This window comes from Haplochromis burtoni, unplaced genomic scaffold (genome assembly GCF_018398535.1).
Source record: "Haplochromis burtoni strain Fernald_Lab_line unplaced genomic scaffold, NCSU_Asbu1 Contig_274, whole genome shotgun sequence".
In the NCBI taxonomy this organism is placed as follows: domain Eukaryota; kingdom Metazoa; phylum Chordata; class Actinopteri; order Cichliformes; family Cichlidae; genus Haplochromis; species Haplochromis burtoni.
The window spans coordinates 522,250-547,581 of record NW_024582635.1 but is presented as its reverse complement, the minus strand read 5'-3'; the positions used below and the strand labels follow the sequence as shown (position 1 = coordinate 547,581).

The 25,332-nt window shown below is 41.2% G+C and overlaps 2 protein-coding genes across 2 annotated transcripts in view; one reads left to right on the top strand and one right to left on the bottom strand.

The window, feature by feature from the left end:
- The window catches only part of LOC102303915 (general transcription factor IIF subunit 2), a 64,896-nt gene extending 45,993 nt beyond the window's left edge, over positions 1-18,903 (top strand). The window contains exons 5-8 of the mRNA XM_005940436.3: positions 12,621-12,702; positions 14,879-14,978; positions 16,638-16,781; positions 18,710-18,903. Coding sequence (XP_005940498.1) covers positions 12,621-12,702; positions 14,879-14,978; positions 16,638-16,781; positions 18,710-18,838 — 455 coding nt within the window. The 3' untranslated portion in view covers positions 18,839-18,903. The remainder of the gene's footprint in view (positions 1-12,620; positions 12,703-14,878; positions 14,979-16,637; positions 16,782-18,709) is intronic.
- Positions 18,904-20,812: 1,909 nt separating this feature from the next.
- On the bottom strand, positions 20,813-24,913 carry tpt1 (tumor protein, translationally-controlled 1). Its single transcript, XM_005940430.3, has 6 exons — positions 24,760-24,913; positions 24,067-24,140; positions 22,603-22,787; positions 22,408-22,513; positions 21,504-21,620; positions 20,813-21,294 (listed from the first exon to the last, which is right to left on the bottom strand). The coding sequence occupies exons 1-6, from the start codon at positions 24,785-24,787 to the stop codon at positions 21,292-21,294; spliced, it is 513 nt and encodes a 170-aa protein (XP_005940492.1). The 5' UTR covers positions 24,788-24,913; the 3' UTR covers positions 20,813-21,291.
- Positions 24,914-25,332: the final 419 nt, after the last annotated feature.

Below are 25,332 nucleotides of genomic sequence, written 5' to 3'. Positions count from 1 at the left end.
ACTTCTATGTGATGATAGGAATATTTCTGGAAACATTTCAGTTTTGTGTCTCTGTTAACTGCAGTGCTTTTCTTTATTGTGCAGTGTTTTTTGTATTTTTTTTGAGCATTGATTTGCTTGTGTCTTTTTTTCCCAAGTTACAGTACTCTGCTTTACGTACATACACTTGTATTACTGATGAAATTAAGAGAGAGACTAAAGTAGGATGAATTGTGATACAGTTTGTGTTGTTCTGCATGCTGTTACTCTGCAGTTTTAAGAACAAACATATTTTCCTGCATGTCAACTATATAAAAGAAACTGTGCTGCCACAGTTTTGTTTTTTTTTGTTTTGTTTTTTTACAACTCCCATGTCTGCACTGCTTTCCACTGCACTATATTGTGGCTCTGACTGCGGCACTTTTAGATGGTATTTTTTGTTATTACAATATCAATCATGCTTAACTGTCCAAAAAACTGAACACAGTCACTTTGCTATACATACAATACAATTTAAAAACAACCCAAAGCAATAGATCTGTCACTACTACTACTTGGAAAATCATGGAGGCTGTAATATGGCATGAGAGGGAATCAGACAGCTATACTGGCTTTAGCTAATCTAGTCTGTGACAAGAGACTTCGGCTAATCAAAATCCTTTTAGGTTATCTGTATGAAAAGGAACGGTCTACACAGAAGGTAAGACTTTGTAGAGGACTTGAACCTGGGATAACAGGGTTGGAGTCTTGTGCAAAGCCAAAACTGAGGATTGCCTAATGCTTGCTTTACAGCATAGCTCTTTGTGCACCTTCCCAAAAACAAAAGTACAAGTCACAAAGACATAGACCTCAACAAATGTGACTGGTATGTTTGGAAGTTATATAGAAGGACTGGTACGGTGTCTGCACTAAACACCAAACAGAGACTGGGACTCGACAACAAGATAAAAGGAACATGGAGAAAGTGTGATAACTGAAACAAGGAATATAATACGCACAATAGGGTTGGGCGATATGTAAAAATTTTCCAACCGGGAATCGTCAGTCGAACAACGTGTGATATATTCGCGCATGTGCAGAGTTTTTGATGGGCGGGGCAATGTAATCATGCACGGACTGATTTGCGCGTTTACAACACAGAAGAAGTCCAAACGGGGACGAACTAATTAAAAAAAAAACAAAAAAAAAAACGCTATCAGCGTTAACGCAGCTTAAACGCAGTCATCACAATTAAGATTTTTAATGGTCTCAACCCATCTGGAGCGCAGAATGAACAAAATTTGGACAAACTGCTGAAATGTGTTGACAGAGAAGCCAAGAAAGGGCCATTTTTGTACATTTCTGCCTACTGCGGCTTTAATTGAACCATTTCCAGTTGAGATCTGATCTGCTGCTGCACTACATCACACCCAACTGTGTTTACATCTTCTTAGTTCATGATTGTAAATGAAGTGGGTAAAACGTTAGTTACGTGTTATAATGAAATCCAGCACACGAAGGTATAAAAGTAAGCAGTGCACAAGTCTAGAAGAAATCAGCTGATTTTCACATGACCATACATCGATTGTAGATTCACACCTTATACTTCCATCTCCACTTCATCTTATCACCTACAGCTGGCTCTAGAAAACCATGCGTATGCCCGTGTGTGCGTTCTCACTGCACCATCTGTCTTTATGAACATCAGTTTGTGTGTGAAATTATTCAAATTGTGCTTTTTTTCTGAATACTCGTGTGCCTACAAACGGTTCCTGAGAGCAAAAACTAGTGTAAACCCATGAAGATCACAGTTGGCAATATATCCAGGAGGTCACCGGGCTTCAATCCCATCCCAGCTGAGGTCAGAGGAAAGAATGCTGTTTTTGAGCAGAAATGAAATTATAATAATAAAACAGAACCGGGGTCACCTGAAGAGCCTGGAGCACAGTAACAAAAGCTGCTTATGCAATGGGTTAGATCTTGTGTTTGTAAGAGCAAAATCTTTTTGTAGCTGCCGAATGAAGCTTGAGGTCAAACGTTGAAAAAAAAAAAAAAATTAAAATGGATGCGCTGTTAGGCGAGAAGAGAAAGCATCCGTGCCTGATGAATTTCTTTGACGTATTTATTGCTCTGATTCTATATGCAGGCTTTCTGCATGTTAGTGAAACAGATGAGAACAGATGGAGAGACGGTGTTGGTGGATGAAGGTCTAGTGGGCGGAAAGCTGTTTGTTGTTTTAACATTAGGAAGGTCACAGCTTTGAGGAAAGGGCCTCGGAGCAGATGGAGGTAAGAGATGAGCATGAGGGGGTGGACGAGTGACCTCCTCGCGCTTGTGTCTCTCTTCCTCTGCCGTCTTCACTCGGACACTTTTCGCTTCTCTGCTCTTACAGAATTAGCTAAATGTAATGGCATTAAATGTATTTACACATCTGGATTATAGCTGATACAGGTCTTGACTTCTCCGTGGCCTATTTATTTTCTTTTTTTCGTCATTTATTAGTAATTATTCAGCTGTTTAATGCTTTAGTTGTTGAATCAGACATGGCCTCGTATTCTTAAAAGCTTTGCTCAGATCTCAATAAATTTTAAATTATCATGCCGCTCTTTAATCAGCTAATTTACTTAATCTCCTGGCTTCTTTTGTATTAAGTGGTGCTAATATTATGAATAGATTGAACTGCAGTAAATGGGTGGGCTTTTTATTAAGAGGGAAAATATGCCAATGTTCTTGGCACTTTGCATTTTTGTCTGCTCGCCTAAATCACTGTGGGCACCACCACTGTGTACAGTAATTGTTAGCTCTGCTGTTCTGTGATAAAATGATTGGTGGTCATAAAAATATTACCCTTGAACAATTGCCTCGCTGGAGCTTCTTTTGTCAGCTTTCTTTTGTCTTGGTTGCACTTTCAAACGTGAGGACATATTGAAGAAGTCTGTTTGATTAATAACGATTGGGCGTCTTGGAAAAAGCAAACCCTGAAGACCGCTGAATATATTGAAATGTGCTGCAATTAGAGCCAGCGTGTGCGCTGATGGTCTTTGTTCCCAATCTGTTATCTGGCAGAGCTTCATCTGTGAGAAGAGAAAATGTATTTTGAATAGATCTGTATGAAATAAAAGAACAAGGGTGCGTGAAGCAGTGGGCTAAAAGCAGAGGGAGGGATTTTCTTTGGGGGGGAACACATTGTTTGATACAAATTTCCAGTTCGAGTGTTTGTCTTCAAACAAAGAGATAAAAATGCAAAATAAAAATGGAAGAAAGGGTCCTTGAATTCGGTAAAGCTGTTATAAAAGAAAAAAAATCATTAACAGAAAAAGTGCTGCTTTTAAAAGCCAGCCTGATTGAAGACATGACCGGGCTGTGATGCAGATGTGCTCAGCGGACGTCAGCTCTGATGTGGAGACACCTGAAGCGCTTTCTATTTTTATTGTAATAATTATGCAACTTACGATGTATTTGGCCTTTTTAAGCTGCAGGAACTCGGCACCCAACACAATATGTCTTTGGATGACATCACTGTCAGCGGCTGCGCGCATACTTTTTCCTTTTGGGGATCGGACTGTGCCATCTGTATTCAGGATGGTGTTGTAAGTCGGCGTTAGGTTATCTTTGTTAAATTCAGGCCTCTGTAATTTATAGTATGACATGATGGGCAGGCAGAGAGGAAGTGCAAGTGTTACGCAACAATGTGGGAGACGAGTGATTCCAGCTAAAACCTGAAAAAGAGTGAAGTGCATCTGGACATTTCTGTCTCTGCCACTGTTTTCTTCACATGTAAGAGACGCTGAACCGGAAAAGCGTTTTACTGGTCTTGAGTGCACTTTGCAGAGTGAGACTGCGACCTTGAATATATAGAAAGAAGGAGCAGTCCAGCAGCATGTGGTATGACCCCCCACAGAGCCCCAATGGCAACATCAGTGAGTCAGTCTGAGATTACATAAAGAGGCAGGAGACACTTAAAAAGAAAAGTTCTTTAGTTTCCTGGACTTTATATGAAGCCAGTTGATTTAAAGTCTCACTTTAAACTCTTTGAACACTGTAAAACACAGCAGAAAGTTACAAAAGTACAGTTTACTCAACTCAGTCTGAGAAAGTGTCTTGATGTTATCTTAAATATCCACCTAAGGAAATCCCATAAAAGCTGAAATGTTTCTCCCACTGAAAACGCTACACCCAGACGAACAGAATCAACTTCTTGGGATCAGTCCGAGATTGTCCTTATCCCCTCAAAAACACCTCCAAATTCTTATTTTGACCAACAGTGTAATGCTTTAAAATGAACCACCCTCTAGTGATGATGTGGAAAAAGTCACTGGTGGAATCACCATCTATAGTAGGGTGGGCGATAAAGCCTCAAAATTATTTTATGGTTATTACATTTGCGATATATAAATTATACTGAAAATCATTTTATCTGTGACTGCAGTTCGCAGGCAGCAGCAAAATTAAATAAAGGCCATTTTCCACCCTTCTTTTCCAATCAGCTGTTGTCAGTGATGACACACTGCCTCAAAGTGTGAATCTACTGCCACAAGCTCCCAAGACCAAGCATTATAGTGCAGTAGCAGTGACACAGCGTTTGTCGAATGTAAGCACTCTGGTTTTATCTGGTATAAAATTATAAAATAACTGCTGAACACTTTAGTTTAACAATAACTAAAGTAACTTAACAGGAGCTGAACAATAATGTCATTAATAAAACTGAAAAATATCTTTTTCACTGGGTTTTTGCTTGTTGGATGGAGCTTTTTAATTTTTACCACTGTGTAACCACATCAGTAACTTTTGTCCTTCCTGTCGTATGGACTCGTGTTTCCTCCTCGCAGCCATTATACCCCGGTTGTACTCACTGTCGTGTTTTTGTCTCAGTGGTGAAACAAGCAGTTTTCTTGCATGTTTTGCAAACCACTGGGCGGTTTTTAGGTTGTTAAAGTAGCTGCATTTGTAGGTACTAAATCATCATTGAGAGCTGACACAAGTCTTACTCTCAGACATGCCTGGGCTTGTTTTGTTATTGTGCAAATGTATACAGCTGGTTTTGTTGCCAACTGTAATCTTTCTGGGTTTACGTTAGTTTTAGCTCTCAGAGCAGTTGATAGCTGTAGTTGTCTTTGGTGTTGCAGTTTTCACCTGTGCAGTACCATCTAATCTCATAGAGTCATGCATGTATTACCTTTCCGATCTGCCACCTGAGCTACAATAAGTCTGTCATGGTTGTGTCTGTGGGTTAAATGAATCTAATGTACAGGATCACGCACGTGGTGTCAGAATCTCATCTCTGCTTTTCACGGATGATGTGGTTCTGTTGGCTTCATCGGGTAGTGGCCTCCAGCTCGCACTGGAACGGTTCGCAGCAAAGTGTGAAGCAGCGGGAAGGAGGATCAGCACCTCCAAATCTGAGGCCATGGTTCTCAGCCGTTAAAGGGTGGAGTGTCCACTTTGGGTCGGGGACGAGTTCCTGCCTCAAGTGGAGGAGTTTAAGTATCTTGGGGTCTTGTTCACGAGTGACTGGAGAAGGGAGCCGGAGATCGACAGACGAATTGGTGCTGTGGCTGCAGTGATGCGTACGCTGTACCGGTCTGTCGTGATGAAGAGAGAGCTGAGCATAAAAGCGAAGCTCTCGATTTACCGGTCAATCTACGTCCCTGCCCTCACCTATGGTCACTAGTAGTGACCGAAAGAACAGGATCGTGGATACAAGCCATGGAAATGAGCTTCCTCCGAAGGGTGGCTGGACACCCCTTAAGAGATAGGGTGACAAGTTCAGACATCTGGGAGGGGCTCAGAGTAGAGCCACTGCTGCTCCATATCAAAAGGAGCCAGTTGAGGTGGTTCGGGCATCTGACAAGAATGCCTCCTGGGTGAGGTGTTCCTGGGATGTCCCACCGGGAGGAGGGCCCAGGACACGCTGAAGAGATTAAATCTCTCAGCTGGCCTGGGAACGCCTTGGTGTTTTCCCAGACAAGCTGGGTGAAGTGGCTGAGGAGAGGGAGGTCTGGGCTTCTCTGCTGCCCCCACGACCTGGGCCCGGATAAGCGAAAGAAGATGGATGGATGGAGGATCATGCAATGCTGCTGATGTCCAATTGCTCACAAAGATCAAATACAAATAAGGGAGATGGGAGTCATGTGCAAAATCAAACTAAAGCGGAAGAAGACTAAAAACCCACCTCACATTGGGCTGTCTGATTCAGGCTTCTGTTCTAAACCAGTGTTGGTAAGCTTAAATTATAAATCCAAACCTGATAACAGGACTGCCACAGCCAGTCAGCACACGCTCAGGATGAATCAGAGAGGAGAGGACAGGTTGATTAGTTTTTGCTAGCATACAGAGGCATGCACAGCCTGATTCTGAAAACATCACACGATTTTACCCTTGGAGATTCTTTAGCCATCTTCTGTGTTAGACAATGTTGATTTAAAAAAACAAAACAAGTCATCCGACAATAACGATCACAATTTCAGCTGCTTTATTCAAGCATCCTCACCTGGAGATTTGCTTCATTCACATGTGTTTTATTCCTCAGCAATCCTAATATGGAAAAGGAAAATAAAAAGCATGACAAAGAGAGAATCTGTTCACGTCGGTGTGGTTGTGTTATGTTATATTCATGATTTCATTGATATGGTTGAGTAACAGCCATGACATTTCTGTATCACTGAAGAGTAATGAGGCCCTGTGAATGATATGTGCGTGGGAGAATTAAAATATCGATCGTCTGTTGAAGGTGTGGACCACAATATTCATGTAGCGCTCGAGTTTTATAGTAAAGCCGTTGTGCAGGAGTCTGCAGCTCGTCTCAAGTGTTCCTCCCACACAGACGCCTGAAGCTACATTTGATGTGGTCAGTCATCATCCCATGCTGGTCCTCTCGCTCTCTCTTTGCTGTTCATGCTGTTCATGTTTACAAAGGCGCTTCTCTGCTACAATCAGTGTCCTTTCAGGCCTCGGAAAGAGGAAACGGGAAGACTTGAATGGCAGGAGGAAAACAATCCTCTTGTCCTTGAATCTGTTTGACCACAACTACTTCATAACGGGGATGAAGGCGAAGGATGCTCAGCGGCGCGGTGCTTGTGTGCACACGTTTCTCATGTGTGGGTGTGTTTTTAGGCGTGTTGCTCTGGCACTCACTGGCCAATAATTGCACATAATTGCATCCATTAGTGGGGGAAAAAAAGATGAACATTAGTGAGAAATCTCTGACACCTTAGTGTTTGTCCCCTCAAGATTTAAAAAACGGACTCTTGGCGGGCAGTTGATGAAATGTTGTGTGACACATAATGTCAGGTGGTGGTGTGATGGTTACTATGGTGACTGTGGCGTTGCATCTGCTTTTTGTTCAGCTTTGGTTATCACTGAATACGTAAACATATATATATACATGCATTCATACATGCAGTCACTTATCCTGCAGACAAGGGCTCCATTGTTGAATATAAAAAGGTTTTTTGTTTTTTTTTTTCTTTTTAAACACAAGCGAGCCGCAGCACTGAGTGACATGTTTAGCCTCGGTGATCTATAAAGTGCAAATTTATCCGCTGCTTATAATAGTCCCCAACAAATTCACTGTTTCCACCTGTTTTCCCTGTTTTCTAAAATGGAAACTACACGACTAAAAAAAATGTAAATAATTAAAGGACTGCTTTTTAATCAGAGTGTAGCATCAAGTAATTTAAACTTCTTGAATATTGATCTGGTCGGTTACGTAACAGAGGAGGTTGTTAATCAGTTTCAGCTGATTTGCTGGTAATTAAATTGGCAACAATGAGACAACCCCCAAAACACTTTTAAAGATGGGGGCCACAGACTGATTAGTTTTTCCACTCTGGTTTTGCATTTGGCTTGGGTCAGTGTCAGTACTGGTAGCATGAGACAATACCTCTCCCAGCACAGTCTCAAGAGCGAGTAGGAGCTCTCAGGAGAACATTACCTTGCCTGTAACATCATTCAGCATGACCGGTTTGGTAGCAGGTCAAGAGTGATTTGGGGAGGGATGTCCATGGAGGGATGCACAGACCTTTACAGGCTAGGCAGTGGCACCCTGACTGCTATTGGTTGAAATCCTTGGATGCACTGTCATACCCTGGGTTTTCTCCCGGTGCACAACGACGTCCGGCCTTATATGGCGAGAGTATCCAGGCAGTTCATAGAGAAGGAATTGATACCTCTGACTGGCCCCCATGCTCACCTGACCTAAATCCAAAAGAACACCTCTGGGACATCAAGTTTCAGTCCATGTTTTGCTTTCTGCCACGTGTCCATTTCTCTTTAGAAGGAAGCAGGTTTCCTGGATCACAAAGGAAGCGATTACGTTGTTCTTTGAGAGACGCCTGTCCAACATTGTCATGGACTTATGGCTCAGGTAAAATAAATAACTCAATACAATAATAATAACTTGATGTGTAGAAAAGAAAAGCCTAACAGAATAAAAATATCTGAACACAAACCACAAGAAACACTTGCTGCTGTGTGTTTGCGGCTCTTGTGTTCTGTGCACCACTCTTTGTCGTCTTATTAGCATTAAAACTTATTAGCATTAACACACAACCCCGCAAACATGAACAGTGACCAGAGGTCATTAATTGCCTCAACAGTCTAAATCACAGTGGCAAATTGGCAGCCGCACTCAACGTCACCTTCAGACAAGCAGACAAGAAAACACTGGAGTTCAGATGATAACGTAACAGTAACAATGAAGGACCAACAAAACATAAATGCAATAACTGTCATAGCATCTTAAATTAACAGATTAACATCAACATGAACAGTCCCATGAGTCTTTGCATTAGTGACCCCTCACCCCTCAAGGCTGCTACAAGATAATAAATAAATTTATTTTGATATTAAATGGTATTAATGTCATTCCAGATATGCTGTTGGAATGATCATAAGCATTGTTTATGCACAAATTCGCACAATTATACAAACTATGAATGAAGCTCACTATCTTCAGTTGCGTTCATGCACAGTGAGAGGTGGAGGCATGCAGTCTCACGCCTGTTATACGGTTCTGCACTCATGTCCATTTGCATGTCTATTTGCCTACGCAGAGCCCACACAGAAGGGTATGAAACCTAAGTAGGTGCGCTTGCGTGCAGGCCTCCAAAGACCCAACAGATCAGTATCAACATGGATGACATTGTGTGTAGATCAAACGCTGATTGAAAAGTGAGCCAGAACAGGAAGGGCAGCGACGACATCAGGGATCATCAAAAACAGCAGAGATAGTGGCTCCAATAGATAGTTTTCACTTTTTTTGTACAACCCTATCTGAACCACAGTTATATTTGCCTTGTTTCATTGTTTCTTGCACTTTCATAATTAAAACTTAGCACTGAGGTTTCCCTCAGAAGGGTCGAGCTTCATATTAAATGATTCAATAGCTGTTACTTTGCCACAGCGCTACAGTTTATATCAGCAATAAATGAACTTCTAGAGTTTCTTATTTAATATCCTGTTAAAACTAATGGATATGGACAGTACAGTGTATATATTTGTTAGTGTATGGGTTTTTTTTTTTTTTATTCAGTATATAAAATCCTAAAATTTTCAGGCAGCCTGGATTAAAATGTAATTGTGCTTTCATTATGGGTTAGTAGAGCATATGCATGTGCTTTTAAGGGCCAACATGCAGAGACATATTTTTTACGTTATTTAGTCATTTGGGAGAAGATCGGTAAAACAATAACTGCCTCGCAAGCTATGATATGCACCCTTGTAATTATCTGGACAGGATGCTGCATCATCTGGGCTAACGCAGACGAGGGAACAAAAGAAGCCGACTGACAGGTGATCCTGCTGCGCCTCCGTCATCAGAAACTGACGTTTCTTCGGATGACGCCCGAGAGGGAGAGACGTCTATGCCGGGGACCGTTTCTTTGCATTATGCCCCCGTTTCAAGTAGGAGGGACTGAAACAAAAAAAAGGAAAAATGCACAGGGTGCAGATGGATATGAGAGGGTTGGTGTGTAGCCATCAAGGATTTACAGGATTTACCACCTCAAAAATAAGAAGAGCCTGTTAAAATAAGTTTGACAGCTTGTCTCTCTGCTGCACAGGTCACTCAGGCCTATCAGGCTATTCATTATGAATGCCTCGCCAACTATTTGCTGGCCTCTGCAGCTCCCTGTAGACTCGCTCTTTCTGTTTACCCTTTGAGCGTCTTCGTCTTTCTGCTGGTTTTGTTAAATGATGAGTGTAAAATGTAGTGGCTTTTTGGACCTTTTTGCGCGTCCGGCTACAAACGATGCCAACAATGCACAATAGCGAGAGCCGCTGCCAATCTGACGCCAACGCTCACCAACTGGACTCCGGCATTTCCTGAACGTTCAGAAAAAAAGAAAACAGAAAACGGCTCCCGATAATGATTGGAGAGGAGCAGAAGAGGCATCAAACGGTTCAGCAACAAGGTTGTGGGTTGGGCAGTTGGATAATTGGCTAAAGCACCTAATGAAAGAACAGCTTGAAAATAAATCTAACAAAAGAAAAACCTTTGTGCAGGGTGAATGACAAACGGCAGGAAATGTCAAGCTGCGAGTTCTGGCTGGACTATAAGTATGTTCACTTGATGCTTTATGCTAGTTGAAATGTGTGAAAGTGAAACTCTCTGGATGTGATCAAATAAAAGTCCCTTGCATTTAAACGTATGCATAAAGATACAGCAGCTTGTCTGTTTCCAGTCTTATGAGCGAATCCAGTAATTATGCAGTTTGGTGCACTTGTTTAAAAGAGACAGCTATACTTGATAAACGAGCTACGTAGTTTATTCAGTGCACTCAGCTGTTTGTAGCGCTCCACTGACAGCAATTACGGCTACGAGCATGTTTGAGGCTCCTTCTAGCAGCAGCAGCGCACACCTGGCTTTTGAAGCACTTGTGCTCGTTGCGTATTGTCTCCTGCTGTGACAGATTGGATTGGAAAGTGTTGGTAAATTGCGGTCTGTGTCTAAACTGATGTACAGCTGGGTTCAGGTGCTTTGTGGCGATAGAAGACATTCAGAAGTGTATCACAAATCTCAGAAAGTGTATTTTGGGAGAAATTAACGTAATGCTCTCCCAAAAAAAGAGTCTGACTAACTTTAATGCTGATGATTGAATTTTGAACAGATTACAGCAAGTACATCTAAACGTTTTAACTGCCCTCTTCAACTGTTTCCTGTACTCTCCCTGTGAGAGGTGCTGAAACGAGTATAAAGAGATGCAAAATGACCACAACAAGTATCTTTTTTTAAAAAAAATTGTGTTTTGTGTCTCCTTGTTAAAGCCATGGGTTTGGCTCTTATGTTGGAAAAGCTCCTAATCGGTCCAGGTTGGGCCCTACTCGAGTCTCAATGGTACCACCGACGAATGCACACTGACGTTTTTAGAAACACAGTGAGCTTTAGTTTCTGAAAACCAGGGGGCACCACAGCCCCCACATGAAATGACCTTCAATGAGGAATCCTCAAAAAGCTTTTATGCACGGGGGTAGTGAGAGTGGGCGTGCAGGCTGGTTGTTTTTGTTGCTTGAAAATGCAGGTAAACACTCAGTGTGAATAATTGTGAATCTTCAGAGTAGAAAAGGACGTGGTGTGGAGCAAAAAGGTGTGATCTGCTGTCATCATAGACTGTCACATCCGTGTAACGGCCTTTAATTATCGCGTTCAATTTCACTGTCGCAGTCTCCCTCATCATCATCATCTTCATCTGCCCTTTCCATTTATCCCCCACTCAAGACCTCATCTTCTGCTGTCTGCTGTCAGTCACGTTAACCTCGGCCAACGTCGGGATGGTTTTGTGTGCCATTTGAGTTGTTTCTAAATCAAATTCAAGGTCTCACTTAAATGTTTGTTTTCTCCTTCTTGAATATGTACAGTCTGTGGCTGAAATATCTATCAGTGGAAATATCAGCCTACTTTTTTAAATTAAATACTATTAAATTAAAAAAGAGTAAATAACTAACTTGGTAAGCCGTCTTCTGCTTTCCATCGTGCTTTTTCAAGGTTTGCTACTCCTCAGCTAGTAGTTTGTGTGTTTGCAGACTGCTAACAATCTGCTAGCAACCAAAGCAATCACCAGGAAGTTTCTTCTGCAGCAACATCTGATATCAGCTGATATCAACCAACATTAAGGAACCACTACCGACCAGTCGGGGAATACATGTTTCCCTAGCAACTGGTGGCTGTATCCTGCCCCATATGGTGGACATCTCACGAGCAATGTACTCATGATGTCAGAAAACCTCAGTATAAAAAGCAAATAAAAATTAAGTAAGAAAGCAACCATCTACAGCAGTCTGAAGTCTGAACTTCTAACAGAAATTATTCATGAATACCTCATTAAGTGAAACTTGCCCATTTTTTAAAGTATCTAAAATGCAACGGTTTAGATATATAAGATATAAAATAAGGAAATGCATTGCAAGTCCACTTCAAATAGGCTGAAGGTAGGAATGTGTGCATTCACCCAAGTTCTCAAGAGGTTAAAAACCGTTTCTGGTAGTTACTTGTAAACTGATTCTTCCAAATGTGCACTAAAGATACCTGCAGTTCAATAAAAATGTGTGTGTGTGTTGTTTGAGTTACACATCAATAAAATGTGGATAACAAAGACTTCCCTCCGCTTACAGAATCTGTGTGTCTGAATCATGATTAAGCAGTTGAGTCACTGTCTTTGTTGTAGATGAAATCAGTCTGGAGGGGATGGTGGTGCACCGAGCCGAATGCAGACCAGTCGTCACTGACAGCTACATGAAGCTGAAGAAGTGAGTGAACGCTAAAATTTCTCTTCCAAATGCTGCAGTTTGAAAGCTGTTAAATTCATCTTGCTTTAGATGATGTAATCCCCAAAACTTCAACATTACAGTGGTTCTTATTGCAGTTGATTAGAATAATATACAGACGGAAAAGAGAGTTAGGAACTCTATCGAGGAGGTAGATGTATCATTGTCACATTCTACAACCAAGAGATGCCTTCATGCATGGAAATACAGAGAGTTTGCAGCAAGGCACAACAAGCTGGTTACACTCAAAAAGTCCAAATTAGACTTTGCCAGAAAACATCTAAAAATGAAGTTCTGGGAAGAAAAAAAAAAAGATAAAGCCACGATTAATTTGTACTAGAATTAGGAAAGAGAAAAGTATGAAGAAAGATGGAAACAGGTCAAACCATGTCATCTGTCAAACATGCTGGCACGGGCATGTACATGGCTGCCAGCGGAACCGGATCACTGGTGTTTATTGATGACAGACCTATAATCTCTGCTCAGGTTCAGAGCAAATAAGTTGAAGGCATTAGATACAAAACTGAATGCAGAAAAAACAACAAACAAGCTGCAACTGAAGGTGGCTGCAGCAAATCCCTGGCAGAGCATCTCATCTCAGAACACAGCAACCGATTGGTGGTGTCCCTGGGTTCTAGACTTGATTGTACGAAAAACAATCCTCATGTTTAAAATTCTCTTAGTTTGCCTAATTACTTTTCAGTCCTTGATAATAGGAGGCTGTATAAAAATATAAAAACAGTCGCTGCAAGTTCAGGGAAGTCAGATACATTGTGGTCCATCAAACGCAGATATTTTAGAGGTGCACTGGTAACAAAGTATGACATTTGGAGAGCATCAAACACAAATGTACATCAAACACACAAAGCAGTAAGGGTGTTATTTGTTGTTTTGGAAGTGTGCTGTTGAATTTGCTTCTTTCACCCCTGAAAAGCACGAAATCTATTCAAGTGTTGTGAATTAATTCCAGCGTGAGTAGACAAGTTGGCAGCGTGTTGACAGGATCACGACTGCAACTGTTAATTTGTGTACACTAAACACTTGAGTCCACTCTGGCTGTTTTTTTTGGGGGGGGGTTAAATTTTTTTATTTCCAAACTGGTTTCTGTCTCCTCTTCATTGGATTATGCTATTCCAGCCAGAGTTGGAGGATGGCATTGCTATAGCAACAGCATCACTGTGGCAGATGCACTGCTACAATCCAACCGAAGGCAAACACAAAACACAGCAGTGTGTGAGACGCTTCCTCTGTCGACCATCAAATCAGCGAGGCACATTAGAACTAACAAAAAGCACCTTGAAAGCTGAAGTGCAAAAAAGCAGTCTTACGTCCTCTGTCCCTAACATGGCCGGTGTGTGTTCGTAACAAAGCTGAGATCCTCCTTAAACATTACAGGATGGCAGTATTTATCTAACACAGAGCACGGAGCGAACTTAGATCTGTCTGATTTGTACTTCGACACAAACTTGAGAAGAAAATTCTTCACTTTTGGATCCAGTTTTTTAATCTCCCAGTTGGACAGCAGCTGACAAATGGCCCTCCATCATTTCAGGCTACAGGATAATGAAGGACATTATGTTGTCATGGTGGCGTCTGTGTGTGTGGACACAATTCAAGAATAGTTTCGCTACATTTTCAAATGATTATATGAAGCTCTTTACCACCTTTTCCGGTACATTAGTGAAAATATTCAATCGAATAAATGTATGCATTAGATCCAATTTGATCATTATTGGGTTTATTTATAAATGGGGAGGACAATCGGCTTCACTAATGGCAGCACTGAAGCAGGAGTGCTTGTGGCCAATATCAGTTATCACAGTGATTATGGCAGGACATCAGGGAGGCAGAGTGCTTTGCTGTTTGATTTGATGGTCGAACTTTAATAAAAAAAAATGTGAGTCAAGATTAATGAAAGTCAAAAAAATAAATAAATAGAAAGCAGGATATCTTCAAGCAAAGCAGCTGCCATTACTTGTTTGCTTAGCTCAAGCCCAAGGTTATGACAGTTGTGTTTTGTGCCAACAGGCCAATCTGTCAGCTGAGATCACATTAGACGTTAGAGCACAGATGATAGAGGAAACTTTCTCTCACTGTGTGTGTGTGTGTGTGTGTGTGTGTGTGTGTGTGTGTGTGTGTGTGTGTGTGTGTGTGTCAGATTGCAGATTAAAGAGTCCATCAAGCCTCAGCGTTTGTCACAGCAGCTGGAGAGAGCCGTCACCACCATTTTCAAGCCTGTGGCCAACCATGATTTCAATGTGAGACGTAATATCAGCAGTCCTTGTATGCATGTGTCTGTAACTAGTTTGACTCATTGTATCACCTGTTTGACAAAAAAAAAAGAAATTGAATATCAACGTGTATATGTGAGTTTTAATTTGTATTACTGTTTGCTGCTCACAGTAGCAGGGCAAGGAAAAAATACCACTGTTGATGTAGAAGTCTTAAAAACTCATGGATCTAATAGGATACACTTGGCATTGTAGGGTAAAAAAAAAAAAGCTGTTGTGCTGACGTAATGTTGCCACCTGCAAGGTCGTCTTTCATAAAGTAACTTAAAAGTCTCTCTCAACCAGAATGAATCACATCAAACTTCAGACAGCACAGTTTGAAATGTATTAATGACCCAGCCTTCATCACTTCATCAATCTCTTCATCACACAAGCAGATAATACTTTTCTTTGTGTTTTCTTTAATGCATTTTGATCTTCTAATGGTTTGCTTGCTGAACTTGATTCTCCATCAGCACCTTTACTTTTCAGTATTAAGTTCTTTCCCAGCTAAAGACGAGATATAAGATGAGTTCAGGATTAAAAATCGATTAGAAATGGAAAGAACTTTTTTTTATTTTTTTTTATTCCTCAGCTTTGTTGCATTTGTTCAGTTCCATCTTAAAATATAAATATTTCATGGAAATTTTTAACTAAATTACTAAAAAAAACCAGCTAAAAATGCATTTTATAAAAGTGCATCTTATCGCATTCTTTTACAGGATTAAGGGGAATTCTTTTAAATTATATTTTTATCTATTATACGTTTTGGAAATTTTACAGGAACTGTTTGTATCCAGTTGTGGCTCTTTCACGTGTTAGGTGACTGTCTTAACCGCTACGATGTGCTAAAAAAGGTTAAATAGTTCAGTTAAAAATTTTTTTAAATAAACAAGACTTCTCGTTTCCCACCTGCAGTACCTTTATGGCCCACCAGGAGGTTGCAGCCCACACTTTGCGAATCAAAACACACATATATATGTAGTTTTTGTAATGTAACCTCTTGAAGGGAATAATTATGGTATGAAAGGTATTTTACCTTCTGTGGGTCACAATTTTATTAACATTTTAAACTAACAGGTTTATATATTGACTTGGCGTCTTTGGTCTACAGCAATTTCATAGACTGTACATAAAAGATGGACATCCATTGGCTTGTGATGTCCATTTGAGTGTTTTGATCATAACCATTTAACCTTGATGGGTGAAACTTGGATCACAGCATTTCAACAAAGCATATACAGCTGCTAGACCCATCTGTGATCTGTATTTTCTGTGGTCTTCCAGGTTAATTGCCTCTGGCTCATTTTCCCCTTTGGTGGGGTTAATTTGTGGGGATATGACCTCAGAACCTGTTCCAAGATAACAACAAAGCACTTCCAGGTTTAGGTCCTAGACTTTGGCGTTCAGTAATGCATTTTGGTTCAGTTTGAATTCTATGTGAAAACTGAACAAGCCAAGGGGGGAATGCAACAAGTGTGCCATCAGTTGCTGATTCAAATCAGGAGAAAACAGTCAGTGCACAATTTTTGGTGTTTAAATCCAACTGAAATGAGTTTAGTTGTCTTTAGTCTGGCTATATTATATAGCATTTTAACTGTCATTAATGTTACTGTCATCAGTTTTAATACTGAGTTTGGGTCTAAGATGGAGTATGAGAAGAAAAAGAAGACTGAAGGGAAGATGGTGAGAGCTGAACGTCAGCTCGTGTTGGACATGCTATTCTCGGCCTTCGAGAAGCACCAGTATTACAACATTAAGGCGCTGGTGGACATCACCAAACAACCTGTGGTGAGCAGCGTGCACGCACACAAACCCATGTGAAACAGGCAACATGTACACACACTCAAACATGCACACATGCAACAGCATCACTGTAAAAAGCATAAAAAAAACCAATACACCTGCCCACTATCCACCTTGCTTTGTTAAATTTGAACAAATCGCCCACGGTGTGACGTTCATGCCTGTTCACACTATCTGTTGTGGCTGAAATTTGGGCCAACGTGTGCACACGCACACATGGCATGAATCGATACAGTGCAGTGGATTTGTTCCAGCTCGCAGTGAACAGAAATGTGTAGGTGCTGATGAGACCTTTAGGTCCTCCTCTCCCTCTGATTGCATCTGATTGCATAACCAGTGGCTGAGTAGGAGTCAAACGCCCCAATACACTCTACACCATCATTTCTCTCCTAAAGCACTTGGCTAGCACTCAAATTAACTGAACTAAAGTAACCGAAATGCCCATTATGAAAAGTCTTGAAGCACATTACGGTTATTCATCAGTTGGCGGCCGCGTCTTTACAAGCTCAACAGAGACACCTGCTGGTCATTGCAGAGGATTGTCTGATCTACCAAAGAGTAGCCCCTGCTTGCGAGTTCATGCCTGCTGATTAAACCAAAAGTCAATGTTAGCGCATGATTTAAAGTAAGAAGAAACAGCTTTTTGGCCACTTGTTTCAAATAATGAGTCCGTGTATGTACTTGTTTGATATGATCCTTAAATAAGTTTGTTACAATTGCAACAGTATGCTACAGGTGCTTTTGAAAAAAGAAATAAGGAAAAGCATATCTGGTCCACTCTAACCCTCTGACAGCTAAACCAGGGTTGTTGTGCCTAAAGGGGAATATTTGCTCACTGCACTTGTCTTTGTAGCTGGTGGATGATTATTAGGGTTATCCAGTTGCCTAGGTAACCTACTACCGTATTTGCCACCCTGTCACATGTCAGTCAGTGGCAGTTTTCCTGAAGACACTTCAGTCGCTTACCTCAGTTCAGAAAAGAAAAAGTTCAGAAAAGTTTAACTCGGGACCCACAAACTGCAGCTATTTCTGTTCTGTTGTCAGTTGAAGTTGCTGATGCCATTGACTTTTTGTGGTTTTTAGTTTCTGCTTTTTGCTTCCTGCGTGAACGCCCCTGAACCAAAAAATGGATTATACCTAACCTTAGACTAACTACTTCTACCAGTGGAGCTCTTTTTAGTACTCTGGGAATATACTTGATCCATAACTGAGGGGGAAAAAAGGACACCAGAAGCCAGAAATCTCATATTCTTATAGCATAGAGTGATTGTGGAAACAGATCAGTGATTTATTAGACCCCACAATATTTCCCCTGTGGATCTCAGGGGAAATTTTCTAAACAGTGGTCACCACCATAGTGGCTCGAGTCCATCATGAGGAGATCGAGAGACACGCTCTCTCTCATATGCACTGGGTTTCCTCACAGTTCAACAGCTCACCTGGGAGGGGCCATAGACACATGTCTAAATCGCCTGAGCTGACTTCTCTGGGTGCGAAGGAGTTGTGGCTCTTCTCTGAGCCATTTGTGAGCTCCACACCCCTGTATGTGGGACGGCCCTCCTGTGGAACCACAACATGCAGGAAGAGGCACGTGGATTTGGAGCATTGTGGATCAGGCAGCAGACAAAGGCAGGGAGTCAATCATCAGCTCCCAGTAGTGTCATATACTAATAACTGGTACTTAAAGATAAATATGAGGCCAGTACCGGTTTAGCAACTGGTTTAGAACAAGCACAGCAGAAAGTGGGTGTGAACTGAAAAATGAAGGCATACTTTTTTCTTTGTGTGGGTTAAAGTAACAAGGTGCAAATGTTTGCTCTTTGTGCTCAGTTAGTTACAAATTGTCCACAAAATCATGCAACACATCTGTTTAAATGCACCATGTTTCAAGCTGCGTCTTGTGTCTGGCACAGACCTACCTGAAAGAAATCATGAGGGAAATCGGCACATACAACAGCAAAGGCGTTCACAAAAGCACCTGGGAACTGAAGCCGGAGTACCGACACTACCAATCTGACGAGGAGGAGATGCAGACCACCTAGGCCGAGTCAGAGTCCTCTGAAGTATCTTCTGGGCCTCAAATTTACAACAAATTTGTTTTTTTTTTTCCAGTAATTTTGTTTTATGTTGACAGAATTATGGGGAGAAAAAGCTTTGGGTGCACTCAAACATAACTAATATGGCACGATGGTGTAAAATCTTTATTTTTGTGGTAGGATAAATTTTTGTGTGTATTCCAAGAAAGAAATAAACGTCCTCTGCTGAGGAAAACAAAGATTAAGGGGCAAACTGGCTCGAAACTTCTAGTAATGCTGCCTCTTTCTAGGAGTGTTACTATGGCAACTATGAACAGCCTTAAACTATGGTTACAATGAATCACACCAGCTGCTGCTGCTGGTCTGACTGCACCCCAGCTATTAAATGTGTGTCAGCGGGTCTCATTCCCATTAGTTTCGAGTGAGATCAGTAGTGAGCACAACTTTCTTTTTTCCTTTTTTTTTTTAAAGCCATGCAATTTGGTTTTTGTAATTAACAAAAGTATTAACTCTTCTGTAACCAGCTTATTTTTTTCAAAATGTGATCTCATCTTCACACAAGTCACAAGTATAGACAAACACACTTTAATAGAATTGTCTTTTACTTTTACCTCTTTTATTTTCCCCCACCAGCACAGTGCAAAGCAGTTCTGCTTTGGTTGCTTTTGAGAAGTAGCCCACATTTCAAAAGGTTTGAGACCCTTTGAAAATGCCACATAACAGCAGTTGGGGTAACATCCATGGGGAAGAAGAAAAAAAAACGTGTTTGCGAATCCTTTGTGGATTTCTTCTGATAACCTCTCTCTTAGCTCTCAGCCTGGCAGTTTTGTGGTACCATGACAGTGCCAACTCTACATTAAGAGCTGCTAGTGTGTTGGTGTAGAAGAGTAGAGAAGAGCTAAGTTACAGTCCTGAGCCCAGACACCCGTCAGAGAGAACAGACTTCCCCTGCTTATACCCTCAGTCTCCTTTAATTCACTGCCCACAGCTTGTGGCTGTGGGTGAGGATAGGAATGAAGATGTACAAGTCAATTAACAGCTCTGCTTTCACACTTACTGCATCATCAAAAACATGGGTGCAGTTTGTTTTAGAAATTAAGCATATTTAGTCTTAAATATGCATTCTGTATGAAGGCCACTAGATGGTGATAGCTGTGATTGCAGACATTACAAATCCTATAGAAGTCTACAGGAAAACAACCTTTTGTCTTGTCAAACCTTGCAACAAGTGACGGTTTATTTTAAGGTTATCTAGTTGTTGAGACTAAAGACCACCTTAGATAAACTAACAAATACATTTGATGTCTGTGCTGTCCTAACAACCAGTTCGACAGTTGGCTACACACGTTTCTTTGTACTGCAGTCCTTGAGCAGTGGATTAAACTGCAGCTCACTAGGCTGCTCTGAATCACTACTGTAAAACTATGGACGATCAAAATGAATTAAGTCATTAATAAAATTGGAAATTATGTATTGAAATTAGAAATTGATATTTTATTACTAACATTTAATGTCACTAACTAATTTTGGCACTTGATGCCCTCCATATCACCTTCACACATTTAACACCAATCTCATCAGTAAATTGCATTCATCACACACCTGACCTTGGGTCAACAGCCGCAAGCACTTTAGTTCACTCCTGAACAACCTCCGTACTACCAGCTCTAGTCACCCTAATTTCTGTGTTTATTCATTACTTTGTATGGCAACATTTTTTCTTGAATTTCGCTTTTATACATGAAGCTTACACATTACATTGCCAGCAGCTACTGGCTGTGACTGTTCTGCACTTCACAAATATCTGAGAATCAAAATGGTGAAAGAGAAAACCCAAGGACAACTGCACATGAGATCAGTTTGTCAACGCTACAACAGCATCTTTTCAAGCAATTCAAAAAGGATATTCTGAAATCCAACCTACAAACTGCCTGTTTGCAGCACCAGAAGTGAAGGTTGACACAGAAATGAAATGGAAAGTTGTGGTACTCGTTTTTATTCATTTTCAAATTAAACCATAAGTCTTTTTTTGTAGATGGAATCTTATTTAATGCAACCACAAACCCAAACTCAAAGGGGTCTGGTGATGCCAACCTGTATGGATTGTTGCTAAAACAGTATGCAGACAGAAGGAAAACAAACGTCTTCTTTCAGCCAGTCAGAGCTTTGCTCGCTGTCCAAGCCTTTTTGTTTCAATCACAAAAACTGGGCCAATCCTGGGACAAAAATCAAACACTGCAAAAGCCAAAAAAGAAAAGGTTAAAAACTGTATTTGGTGACTAATCATGTTTGATTCACCCCCCAGGTTTGGGAGCGGTTCTGTGGGCCGTAATGTGAATATTTAAGAAATTGGACAATGTTTCTGTTCAGGCATGATGCAAGGTAGTGCTCCTCCAGTCTGCTTTGTAGGCCATTTTGGAAGCAGCAGTCAGGTGAACAGCAGATGTAATTCCAGGTAGTTACTGTTTGAAAGAGAGAGGAACAGTGTGTAGTTATTAAATTTAACTATCTACACCCAAGTGGACAGCAGGCATGATTTTACAAACACGGAACCTTCATTTAGAAATCCAGACTGAATTAGTGTGTGTACTGTGGCATACGGATGTTCTCCAGCAGAAACACTTTGTAGTTTGAGAAATGTATCAAGTCTTTCCCACTTCATAGCACTTACGCATTTTTCGATCTCCAGGCCATCTTTGAAGAAAAGCATGAATGGTGTGATGCCATCCTCACGGTAGTCCAGCAGACCAACCATGCCCTCTGGGTTCATGGACTCTCCTGTGAAAAACTGCAAGCAAACAGCAACCATTAGACCTTCCTCTCAGTCGTACAGAAAATCTTTAATTAAAAAAGAAGTTCGGATTACAAAGATTTGCAACTCTTAAACCCATAATTTATTCACAGTAGAACACAAAATGCCACATTTTTTAAAACTAATAAAATCTAATTTCAAATTTGGCAGCTTTGCTTGAATTTGATGGCAGGGGAAAGTCTCCTCATCACCCTCGTTTCATTAACAAGCTTCGGGATGCTGGCTGTCAGTCACAGATCAACATGCCAAAGAACTGACATGTTTATTTCAAACAAGCAAGCTGGTTAAACTTGTCTTTTTGACACTACTTAACAGCAGCACCCAGTCTAGATGTCAAGTATTCAAACTACGTTATCACAGTCTATAAAGCTACAAACTGACAAATGATAGAGGCAAATCCACCTCCAGGATGGATTAGCAATCCATTAGCAATTGATGATGACTCCCAAAAGAAAAACCTGTCAGCTGAGATTCTCCCATACACTGAATTCTCCTGGTGCCAACATGGTTATTGCCAGTTTTCAGAGCTTCAGCTGCATGATTTAACTCAAGTGTTGTATAGACACACACTCAAAGTGACATGCAGGCCTTCCTACAAGACTTGAAAATGTCACTCAAACTCCACCCATTGTCTACACTCCTCACCCTTCCCGTTGGCTTTTAAGGGTTTCCAAAAATATTGTAGTTACTGTATTCGCAAGGCAAAACTTTATATTTAGTGTGAACACTGTTTAACACTGCCATTTCATCTCTGTATAGCTACCTGGTAGTTCTTGATGTTCCCCAAGATTTTCTTGACTTCTGGTTGGATGTCAGCCATAAAGCTCTCCACTCTATCTGGTTTGGTCTCTTGCAGCTTGGCTTTAACACTAGACATGCAAACAGACACGTTCATTTAACAGAGCCAAAGATCATTCAAAACCAGAACTCCTTCTCACTGGCACATCAAGCTACTCACGCCTTCACATAATCCTTAATGTAAGTCATGTACTGCTTCTTGTCAAAGCCCGTCTCCTGCAGTTTGTGGTTCAGGACGATGTCGACACCGGAGATTGTGGAAGACTCGTTGCCCTCTGTTGCTTCCTCGGCAGAAGCGTTGGCTGCAATTAGAGAATCATCAAACCCTTCTGTCCTGGTGACGGTCTGTAATTGAGGAGAGGAAGAAAAAAAGAAAAAACAATTATTACTGGTGCATCATAGCAAGGGCAATAGTAAATGATTGGGAAATACCAACAGATCAGTTGGCCTCCAATTCAGTATTTTTGAGCCATTTAAAAATGTATAACTAACAAGAACAGCCGGCTGACTTAAATGTTGTAGCCCGCAACAGTTTCCCAACCTCTTCGAATCACGTCTTTTTGTTTAAACCTAAAAATGTTACTTTTTTTTATTAACTTAAAAACAAAGCTTTAAGTATTTGCCTGGTAACTACTTCAAGTTTCTTTGACTAATTTTAAAGTATGCTTAAAGACAAACACCAAGCTAACATGATACTTCAAACTGTTCTAGCATTTAAAATTTTTTTTGTCCGATTCTGAGGCAGGTTAAGGACCTTGTAGTTACGCTATTGGAGACCTGCAACTATGAGTCATCTTCAGTCATAGTCAATATGACGTCATGGAAGTACAGCCAGAAATCACATGACTCACTCCAAAAAACATCTACCAATCTACTTTAAACATAGGTAGTGGCCCATCCCGAATAATAATACCAAAGCTGTAAGGGAAATTACAAAACTGGGGAATAAATTTAAAAAGAGCGTACGCTTTATTTGTTAATTACCATATGATCGTGTCCTGGTGTTTTAGATGCAAGCTCAGCCAAGATAGAAACAAATAAAATGCTAGTACCTTTATTTTTTCCCCACCCCCCTTTGTGGTCAGCTTTCCCCACCCCCATTTTCTCTTTTTGGGTGTGTGTGTGTTGGAATTTGAGGGACAAATACCAATTGCTTTGTACATATATCCATTCCAATAGTTTCAGCAGTCTCCTTCCAGTAATTAGCTGTTTCTATGTTACATTAATACGATGATTATTATTCCTTAGATTGAGATAATGATGGCTACCCTCTCAGTAATGAACTCAAAAACTGGTTAAAAAGTAGCCAGAAGACACTCACAGAAGGAATGGACAATACTGAAAAGGCCAACACAGCAGTCTTGGGCTGTATTGATCTAATGTGTTGTTACATTTCTAGTGAGGTCTGCGTCAGATAACGGTGTAATTTCCCACCAAAGCATAAATCCCTAATAAGGGAGCAGCTTAAAGCAGCTACTTATTCTCTGAGGTTTTATTAAAACAACTTAGTTTTGGGTGCATGCCAACTACACTTTAAATTTCGCTGCAAAGCAGCAATGAACAAGCTGTTGGAAAAGGGTGAAACTGGCTAAATCCTCTGTTGAACATGTGGTTTCGAACTCACCTTTCCTTCAACCTCAAAGAAGATCCCGTTTTCGCTTTCTTTGACTTTAAAGGCATCTGAGAACATCTCATCACCTGTAGAAGGAAAAGGGAGGAAGGAACATATTACAACACTCCAAGCTAACATCATCATTTAAAAGAACAGAAACAGCAGCAGCAGAGGCTAAAAAGTTATCCACAATTCAAGGCTAAATCTTGTGCGATTAAAATAAAATGTGAGGCGTAGTGGCGGGGAAACACCAACAATGGCAAGTCTAGAAAAATCTGCCGGACAAAAATAAAACTGCAGCAGAGGGGGGGATGCTGAAAGGCCACATTCACCACGTTACTTTACCATGACGAACCCCAACAGTAATAGCCCCAACCCCCGGCAACTACCAAGCCACCTCACCGGTGACTGAGCCGGTGCTCTTTTAGACTTTTATAAAACTTTAATTGAGCCGAAGTGTGGGCAAAGCTAAAAGCTAACCGGCCACAATCACCGGCTAGCCTAACAGGGTGGCTAACTCCACATACTCTTCTGATTGAGTTAGCATCTGGCTAGCTAGCGCTAACTTCCGAACCATGACAACACGAGTTAGCTGGTTAGTGTGACCAACTCTCACCTATAACATCACAACAAACGTGAAATAACACACGCGACCGTCACGCTACCCGGTCAGCGTGAAAGAAGACATGTAAAAAGGCCACTCACCGCTGATAAGGTCCCTGTAGATGATCATTTTGCTGCTTCGGTGTTAATTCTTCCCAGAGACAGAGAGCAGGCCAACCGCCCAAACAGCACGGGAGAGGAAAAAGACCGATCAGGCCGCGAGGCGCTACATTTACATCCTGCTGACGTCACTGTGGGTCGGCTCCTGCTCCGGGTTCTGCTGCCACTTGTGGGTGCAGTGGTCAGACGTGGTACTACAGCTATTCTGAACTAGGAAATTCTGGATCATCACAGCACAAAAGGAGCAGCTTGTAGAATCTGTTGCATGATCTTCTGAGGCCCTTTCTTTGAGATTTTTCCCCCGCGTCACAGCCTCCATGGTGCACAAATTCTCATTTCAAGAATCATCTTTACACAATCATTGAATAAGATATCAGTCGGCAATCGCCCCCAGGAGCCATTAGTTGCTGGGGAAAGATGTGTGTTCCCTGACCAGTTTACAAGTTGTTCCTGGGGAGAATTAAGGGGTGCTGCAGCAAAAGCCTTTAGATTTCTTTGGTTGTTAGCAGTTCCTGGTGTAGCTTGCATGAAAGACACCAACCTGAGGAATTACAA

Coding starts and splice junctions, on each gene's coding strand:
- tpt1 (XM_005940430.3), bottom strand. CDS start 24,787: ATGATCATCTACAGGGACCTTATCAGCG. Junction 22,514..22,602: donor ATTAAGGATTATGTGAAGGC/GTGAGTAGCTTG, acceptor TTGCATGTCTAG/TGTTAAAGCCAAGCTGCAAG. Junction 21,621..22,407: donor GGAACATCAAGAACTACCAG/GTAGCTATACAG, acceptor GTTTGCTTGCAG/TTTTTCACAGGAGAGTCCAT.